At 46.4% G+C, this 8,962-nt stretch overlaps 1 protein-coding gene across 1 annotated transcript; it reads left to right on the top strand.

Moving 5' to 3' along the window:
- The first annotated feature begins 200 nt into the window (after window positions 1-200).
- Window positions 201-6,521, top strand: LOC124078565 (trinucleotide repeat-containing gene 6A protein-like). The gene is given in 5 exon segments (XM_046423410.2): window positions 201-507; window positions 543-762; window positions 765-1,272; window positions 1,274-2,756; window positions 2,759-6,521. Coding segments are annotated over 5 exon segments (5,718 nt in total). The 5' UTR covers window positions 201-339; the 3' UTR covers window positions 6,098-6,521.
- Window positions 6,522-8,962: the final 2,441 nt, after the last annotated feature.

Below are 8,962 nucleotides of genomic sequence, written 5' to 3'. Positions count from 1 at the left end.
CGCGGGGCGCCTCGGAGGCTGAGTCCTCCGGGGAGGTCCGGCGCGGATCCACGCGAGGCGCCAGGACGGTTGCCAAGGGCCTGTCCCGTCAGCGGGTCTAGTTGCTAGGGCCTCCATCTTGGGGCCGGTGGCCGCGGCGCTCCCGGAAGGGGTTGCCGCGTGGGGCATTCACTTCCGGTCTGGGGCCTGCGGCGGCGGCGGCGGCGGCGGCGGCGGCGGCGGGTCGGTGTAGAAAATGGCGCTGGTGCAGCGGCTCGGGCCTCTCCCCGCGGCGCTGCGGAGGGCTTGAGGCTCGCGAGCCTCATCACCGCGCCCCACTTGCTCGTGCACTTTACACACATGAGAGAATTGGAAGCTAAAGCTACCAAAGACGTAGAAAGAAATCTTAGCAGGGATTTAGTGCAAGAAGAAGAACAGTTGATGGAAGAAAAGAAAAAGAAAAAAGACGACAAGAAAAAGAAGGAAGCTGCTCAAAAGAAGGCCACTGAACAAAAAATCAAAGGTCCAGCAGCACCCAGTACACCCTAAGCAGAAGACATGAGGTGCCAGAACAGATAAAGCCCAGTGTAAGCCAGCCTCAGCCTGCCAACTCTAATAAGGGCACTTCCACAGCAGCCAGCACTAATAATAATGCCAAGCGAGCTACAGCCAACAATCAGCAGCAGCAGCAGCAACAGCAGCAGCCGCAGCAGCCGCAGCAACAGCAGCAGCAGCAGCAGCAGCAGCCGCCACAGCCACAGGCCTTGCCTCGGTATCCTCGAGAGTACCTCCACGATTTCGCCACCAGGAACATAAGCAGCTTCTAAAGAGGGGTCAGCATTTTCCTGTCATAGCAGCAAACCTGGGATCTGCTGTTAAGGTGTTAAACAGCCAGTCAGAAAGCAGTGCTGTAATAAATCAGCAGCCACAAAATAACGGAGAGGTGCAGAACAGCAGAACCGAGTCAGATATAAACCACAATACTTCAGGATCCCATTATGAAAATTCCCAGCGGGGACCTGTGTCTTCTACGAGTGACTCCAGCACAAACTGTAAGAATGCTGTTGTGAGCGACTTGTTGGAAAAAGAAGTATGGCCTTCAGTCCCTGGCAGTGACCCAGAATTGGCTTCAGAATGTGTGGATGCTGATTCTGCCTCCAGTTCTGAATCAGAGAGAAACATCACTATCATGGCTTCAGGGAGCACAGGTGGTGAAAAAGATAGCCTTCGGAATAGCACTGGACTTGGTTCCCAAAACAAGTTTGTGGTTGGTAGCAGCAGCAATAATGTGGGCCAGTACTGGACCGTGGGGGTTTTCCCATGGAGCCATAATAAGCACATGTCAGGTCTCTGTGGATGCTCCTGAAAGCAAATCAGAAAGTAGCAACAATAGAATGAATGCTTGGGGCACTGTAAGTTCTTCATCAAATGGAGGGTTAAATCCAAGCACTTTGAATTCAGCTAGCAACCATGGTGCCTGGCCAGTATTAGAGAACAATGGACTTGCCCTAAAAGGGCCTGTAGGGAGTGGTAATTCTGGCATCAATATTCAATGCAGTACCATAGGCCAGATGCCTAACAATCAGAGTATTAACTCTAAAGTGAGTGGTTCTTCTACCCATGGTACCTAGGGAAACCTTCAGGAAACTTGTGAATCTGAAGTAAGTGGTACACAGAAGGTTTCATTCAGTGGTCAACCTCAAAATATTACCACTGAAATGACTGGACCAAATAACACTACTAACTTTATGACCTCTAGTTTACTAAACTCCGGTTCAGTACAGAATAATGAACTGCCTAGTAGTAATACAGGGGCCTGGCGTGTGAGCACAATGAATCATCCTCAAATACAGGCTCCATCAGTTATGAATGGCACTTCCCTTTCTCATCTTAGCAATGGAGAGTCAAAAAGTGGGGGCTCTTATGGTACTACATGGGGTGCCTATGGTTCAAATTACTCTGGAGACAAGTGTTCCGGCCCTAATGGCCAAGCTAATGGTGACACTGTGAATGCAACTCTAATGCAGCCTGGCATCAATGGGCCTGTGGGCACTAACTTTCAAGTTAACACAAATAAAGGAGGAAGCGTTTGGGAGTCTGGGGCAGCAAATTCCCAGAGTACGTCATGGGGAAGTGGAAATGGTGCGAATTCTGGAGGAAGTCGAAGAGGATGGGGAACCCCTGCACAAAACACTGGCACTAATATACCCAGCGTCGAGTGGAACAAACTGCCTAGCAATCAGCATTCCAGTGACAGTGCAAACGGCAATGGAAAGAAGTTTACAAATGGATGGAAGTCTACTGAGGAAGAGGATCAGGGTTCTGCCACATCTCAGACAAATGAGCAAAGCAGCGTGTGGGCCAAAACAGGAGGTGCAGTGGAGAGTGAGGGTAGCACAGAAAGCACTGGACGCTCAGAGGAAAAAACAACTGGGGACAGTCAGAGTCAAGACAGAAGAAAACTTGATCAGCACACATTACTCCAAAGCATCGTGAACAGAACTGACTTAGATCCACGTGTCCTGTCCAACTCTGGCTGGGGACAGACTCCTATTAAGCAGAATACTGCCTGGGATACCGAAACATCACCCAGAGGGGAAAGAAAGACTGACAATGGGACCGAGGCCTGGGGAAGCTCTGCAGCACAGACTCTTAACTCAGGGGCATGTATGGAGAAGACTGGCCCTAATGGTAATGATACCTCAGCTGTATCGGGGTGGGGCGATCCCAAGCCTGCTCTGAGGTGGGGAGATTCCAAAGGCTCAAACTGCCAGGGGGGGGGGGGTGGGAAGATGATTCTGCTGCTACAGGAATGATCAAGAGCAATCAGTGGGGGAATTGCAAAGAGGAGAAGTCTGCGTGGAATGATTCGCAAAAGAACAAACAGGGATGGGGTGATGGACAGAAGGCAAGCCAAGGTTGGTCCGTTTCTGCCAGTGACAACTGGGGAGAAACCTCAAGGAGTAACCATTGGGGGGAGGCTAATAAAAAGTCCAGCTCAGGAGGTAGTGACAGTGATAGGTCCGTTTCTGGTTGGAATGAACTTGGTAAAACTAGTTCTTTTACTTGGGGAAATAACATAAATCCAAATAATTCATCAGGATGGGATGAATCTGCTAAACCTAATCCTTCCCAGGGATGGGGAGACCCTCCAAAGTCTAATCAGTCTCTAGGTTGGGGAGATTCATCAAAGCCAGTCAGTTCTCCGGACTGGAATAAGCAACAAGACCTTGTTGGGTCCTGGGGAATCCCACCAGCTACAGGCAAACCTCCTGGCACAGGCTGGCTGGGGGGACCCATACCAGCCCCAGCAAAAGAAGAAGAGCCCACAGGCTGGGAGGAACCATCCCCAGAATCCATACGACGCAAAATGGAGATTGATGATGGAACTTCTGCCTGGGGAGATCCAAGCAAATACAACTACAAAAATGTGAACATGTGGAACAAAAACGTCCCAAATGGCAGCAGCCGTTCAGACCAGCAAGCACAGGTACATCAGCTGCTGCCTTCTGCAAGTGCCATCTCCAGCAAAGAGGCAAGCAGCGGCTCTGGCTGGGGTGAGCCCTGGGGGGAGCCTTCTACTCCAGCCACAACTGTGGATAATGGTACTTCAGCATGGGGTAAACCCATAGACAGTGGTCCCAGCTGGGGGGAGCCCATTGCTCCGGCATCCAACACATCCACCTGGGGCTCCAGCTCTGTTGGTCCACAAGCGTTAAGCAAATCTGGGCCAAAATCTATGCAAGATGGCTGGTGTGGTGATGATATGCCATTGCCTGGAAATCGCCCCACTGGCTGGGAAGAGGAAGAGGATGTAGAGATTGGAATGTGGAATAGTAACTCATCTCAAGAGCTTAACTCATCTTTAAATTGGCCACCATATACCAAGAAAATGTCATCGAAGGGTCTGAGTGGCAAAAAAAGGAGAAGGGAAAGGGGAATGATGAAAGGTGGAAACAAACAAGAAGAAGCATGGATAAATCCATTTGTTAAACAGTTTTCAAATATCAGTTTTTCGAGAGACTCACCAGAAGAAAATGTACAGAGCAATAAGATGGACCTTTCTGGAGGAATGTTACAAGACAAACGAATGGAGATAGATAAACATAGCCTGAATATTGGTGATTACAATCGAACGGTCGGGAAAGGCCCTGGTTCTCGGCCTCAGATTTCCAAAGAGTCTTCCATGGAGCGCAATCCTTATTTTGATAAGAATGGCAATCCCAGTATGTTTGGTGTTGGAAACACAGCAGCACAACCCCGGGGCCTGCAGCAGCCTCCAGCACAACCTCTTAGTTCATCTCAGCCTAATCTCCGTGCTCAAGTACCTCCTCCATTACTCTCCCCTCAGGTTCCAGTTTCATTGCTGAAGTATGCACCAAACAACGGTGGCCTGAATCCGCTCTTCGGCCCTCAGCAGGTAGCCATGCTGAACCAGCTATCCCAACTAAACCAGCTTTCTCAGATCTCCCAGTTACAGCGATTGTTAGCACAGCAGCAAAGGGCGCAGAGTCAGAGAAGCGTGCCTTCTGGTAACCGGCAGCAGCAAGACCAGCAGGGTCGACCTCTTAGTGTACAGCAGCAAATGATGCAGCAATCTCGTCAACTTGATCCAAACGTGTTGGTGAAGCAGCCGACTCCACCGTCTCAGCAGCAGTCACTCCATCAGCCAGCCATGAAGTCTTTCCTTGACAATGTCATGCCTCACACTACACCGGAGCTGCAAAAAGGGCCATCACCAATAAATGCTTTCAGCAACTTTCCTATAGGCTTGAACTCGAACTTGAATGTAAATATGGATATGAACAGTATTAAAGAGCCACAGTCAAGACTAAGGAAGTGGACTACAGTGGACAGCATTTCTGTGAACACATCTTTGGATCAAAATTCCAGCAAACATGGTGCTATTTCAAGTGGTTTCAGGCTGGAGGAATCCCCATTTGTTCCCTATGACTTTATGAACAGCAGTTCTTCACCAGCCAGTCCTCCAGGTTCAGTAGGAGATGGCTGGCCACGTGCCAAATCGCCCAACGGCTCTAGCAGTGTTAACTGGCCACCAGAATTTCGCCCTGGTGAGCCATGGAAAGGTTATCCAAACATTGACCCCGAAACTGACCCTTACGTCACTCCTGGCAGTGTCATAAACAATCTTTCAATTAATACTGTGCGGGAAGTTGACCACCTCAGGGACAGGAACAGTGGGTCATCCTCATCCTTGAACACCACGCTGCCTTCAACTAGTGCCTGGTCATCCATTCGTGCCTCCAACTACAACGTTCCCCTCAGCAGTACAGCACAAAGCACTTCAGCCAGAAATAGTGATTCCAAATTGACATGGTCTCCTGGTTCAGTCACAAACACCTCTCTGGCTCATGAGCTGTGGAAGGTCCCTTTGCCACCTAAGAACATCACTGCTCCGTCCCGCCCGCCTCCGGGACTGACTGGTCAGAAGCCGCCCTTGTCTACGTGGGATAATTCTCCCCTTCGTGTAGGTGGAGGATGGGGAAATTTTGACGCCAGATATACCCCAGGTTCCAGCTGGGGTGAGAGCAGCTCAGGGAGAATAACAAATTGGCTTGTTCTGAAAAACCTTACACCTCAGATCGATGGCTCCACTCTGCGTACCCTGTGCATGCAGCATGGCCCGCTGATCACATTCCACCTGAACCTCCCACACGGAAAGGCTTTGGTCCGCTACAGTTCAAAAGAAGAGGTAGTGAAGGCACAAAAGTCTCTGCACATGTGCGTCCTGGGGAACACGACTATTCTTGCTGAGTTTGCCAGTGAAGAGGAGATCAGTCGTTTCTTTGCACAAAGTCAGTCTCTGACCCCTTCTCCTGGCTGGCAGTCCCTCGGGTCCAGCCAGAGCCGGCTGGGCTCCCTCGACTGTTCCCACTCCTTCTCCAGCCGGACCGATCTCAATCACTGGAATGGTGCTGGGCTGTCGGGAACTAACTGTGGAGACCTTCACGGCACTTCCCTCTGGGGGACCCCACATTATTCCACAAGCCTGTGGGGTCCCCCAAGCAGCAGCGACCCCCGGGGAATTAGCAGCCCATCCCCCATTAACGCTTTCCTTTCTGTTGACCACCTGGGTAGGGGTGGGGAGTCCATGTAAGGGTGTAGTTGTAGACTCACAAACTGTGACCTCAAGATGCGAGAGATGGAGCACTAAGTTGGGCTCGCCGCCTGCAGCCAGGGGCCACCTGTGGGAACAGCTGTTCTCTGCACATTTTCCACTTTGTTTTCCCCAAAACATATCAGTTTGAATACTTGAATCATGCAGGCCAATATTATAATGTGAAAAGGTATCTATCTATTTACACTCCCAAGTAGCGCCATACATGCTAGACCATATAGAATGAGCTCACTTGTGTATATTCATCATGTTTACCCTTGGATTCATTCTTCCTTTCTTCTTTCTGTTTTTTCTCCTCCCTCCCCACCCCCCCTTTCCTTTTTTTGCAAAACCATTTTTTGGGCTGATAATGTATGAGCTTTTACCTTTGCACTGAATGATGTTCTCTCCGTCTAATCGGCAATATGGGCGGGGGGGGGGGCAGCTGTTCCAGTGTAAATGTTTACTCAAGGATGTTCTTAAAGGTGTGCGCTCTCTACTATGCCTTGATGTTGCCTACCTTGTTGTGGTATCGTGGAGTTTAAAAGATCAAGTTATGATACTGACTTAGGATTATTAATGAAAGTATTGCACCAGTTTTTTCATGTTGTAAAACTAAAGAATTTCGCTCTGCAGTTTGAAAAACTGTGGCCACAGCTGTGACTTGCAGTCCACCTGCCACCCAGGACGGGCCCTGCACTTTGAATAGGCTTTCCATTTTGTTTTGAAGGTTCTCACGCTGAGCCTTCTTGTTTACAGATTTTTTTGTTTGTTTTTTTGAGAAAAAAAAATGTTTACTCTTCCATCATTTAAAAAAAAATTAAAAAAACAAAAAAAAAATGGAGGATGATTTAAAAGATGCTTTCTATCTCTGGGAAAAAAGGAGCAGCATTTGGCCATGTTCTTTCGTTTTTCTATTCCTGTCCTAAATCAAAGAGCATGGTTCTCAGGAAAACCAGTTCCCCAGTTTAAAAAAAAAAAAAAAATCCTTGTAGTTTCTTATAGGAAAAAAAGAGACCCCCCCCCCCAACTTTTAGCACTGATACTACGTATTGCTCTGTTAAAGAATTTTCTCTGCCAAAAAAAGAAAAAAAAGAAAAAAATGCTTAAAGCTGGAGTTGGACATTCTGCTTTCAGATGCTGTCTTTTTCTTAGTGATGATGGTTTGCTAATAATCAATAGGTAATGATTTTTGTAATCCCATCAAGTGGCTCTCTGTTTCTGCTCTCTTGTGACTGTGTTAATGTTTAACTGTTGTACCTTAAAGCCGAAATCAGTAACTATGCATACTGTAACCAAGGTATTGGGCCTACAGAGTTGTTTGTTGTATAAAGAAAATTTTAAATGTTGTTGCAAACTAACGAGTTACATCATTTTTAAATTTCTTCCCCCCCCCCTTTTTCGCCCACAAATGGTATTATAATGCTTGCTTAGTCAAAGAAGAGAGACTAAACAAGGGTAAAAATTTTAACAGTACAGAATTTGCCATCATTTCATTGCCTTGATTCTAACTGTTTGTGTCCTAAGATGCAAAAGAAGTCAGTGGCTTTTAACTGTTTACAAATAGAATGTGATTGTAAATGTACAGTTCGGTTGTGTTGAATTATGAACTTTCTTCAGATATAATAAACCATGACTTTTTGGCTGCTCAAAAAAAAAAAAAAAAAAAAAAGCCAAATTCAAATTTACAGGAAAATCACACCTCATTTCCATCACAAAAGCTACTATCCACAAACCAAATAACCAAAACAAAACAACTGCAGAGAAGGAGCAGAGGAACTGGAACCCCTGATGCCCTGTGGGTGGGAAGACAAAATGGTGTAGCTACTATGGAACAAAATATGGTCATTGCTCAAAATAATTAAAAATAACTATATTATCCAGCAATATCATTTGTATGAGCTACCTAGAGTAGTCAAAGTCATCAAGACAAAAATACAATGACAGTCCTCAGGGACTGGAGAGAGGGCACTGGGGGGTTGTGCTTTAATTGTTACAATGTGTCAGTTCTACTAGATGAAAAGAGTTCTGTGGACAGTTGCTGGTAATAGTTATAGGACAATGTCATGTAGGTGATGCCACTGAAGTGTACATTTAAAAATGGTGGTGAGGGTAAATTTTACATGTTTTATTAAAATAAAAAAAAAAAAAACTCAAGGAAATAGACCCAAAAGAGAAAATCGGAATCTGTACACTTTACAAAAACATAGGTCACTTTTGCAGTAAAGTAACTTATAAGATGACTAACCTATGCCTGAAAACAGATTTAATTCACTCTCAAAGTGGAGCTTCTCTGACTTTAAAGGCCACACCTACAAATGAAGCTCCAGGGCACATAACTTTTTCACACACGAACTTCAGGGGCTTCAACATTGACTCCATTCCAGTCAGACTGAGCCCAGAGCTATTCCCTCTCAGTCATGCAACAAGTTATAATCTTGTGGCCAAGGATGGACTGGATATATGATAGTAATGACTCAGGGCATATCATTGAGTGACTATTGACATGGGAGTTATATTAGATTTCGTAAGTGCACTGTATGATGTCCACACAAGAAATATCTCCTCATGTTTCTCAGTAACAATCCTCTCACCATTAAGCAATGCCTGATTGAAACATTTTTTTTTTTTTGCTTTTTGACAATTTTAATATGATAAATACAATTCCTCTTAAAATACAGGCATTATCACTTCTGTCTTATGGAGCAAAAGACAATTTTATACAGGAAAAAACATTTTTGAACTTGGTATTTAGTCATCATGGTGAACTCAGGAGAGTACATTTGAGGCTTCTTCCTGTCTAGAAGAGGCTGCTGAGAAGAGTAATGGAAGCAACGCTTTTAATAATGGGACCTGGGAGACAGA

This window comes from Marmota monax, unplaced genomic scaffold, assembly GCF_021218885.2.
Source record: "Marmota monax isolate L192 unplaced genomic scaffold, Marmota_monax_Labrador192_F-V1.1 WCK01_AAM20220418_F8-fsc01360, whole genome shotgun sequence".
Lineage (NCBI taxonomy): Eukaryota > Metazoa > Chordata > Mammalia > Rodentia > Sciuridae > Marmota > Marmota monax.
This window is presented reverse-complemented; position numbering and strand designations above follow the sequence as displayed.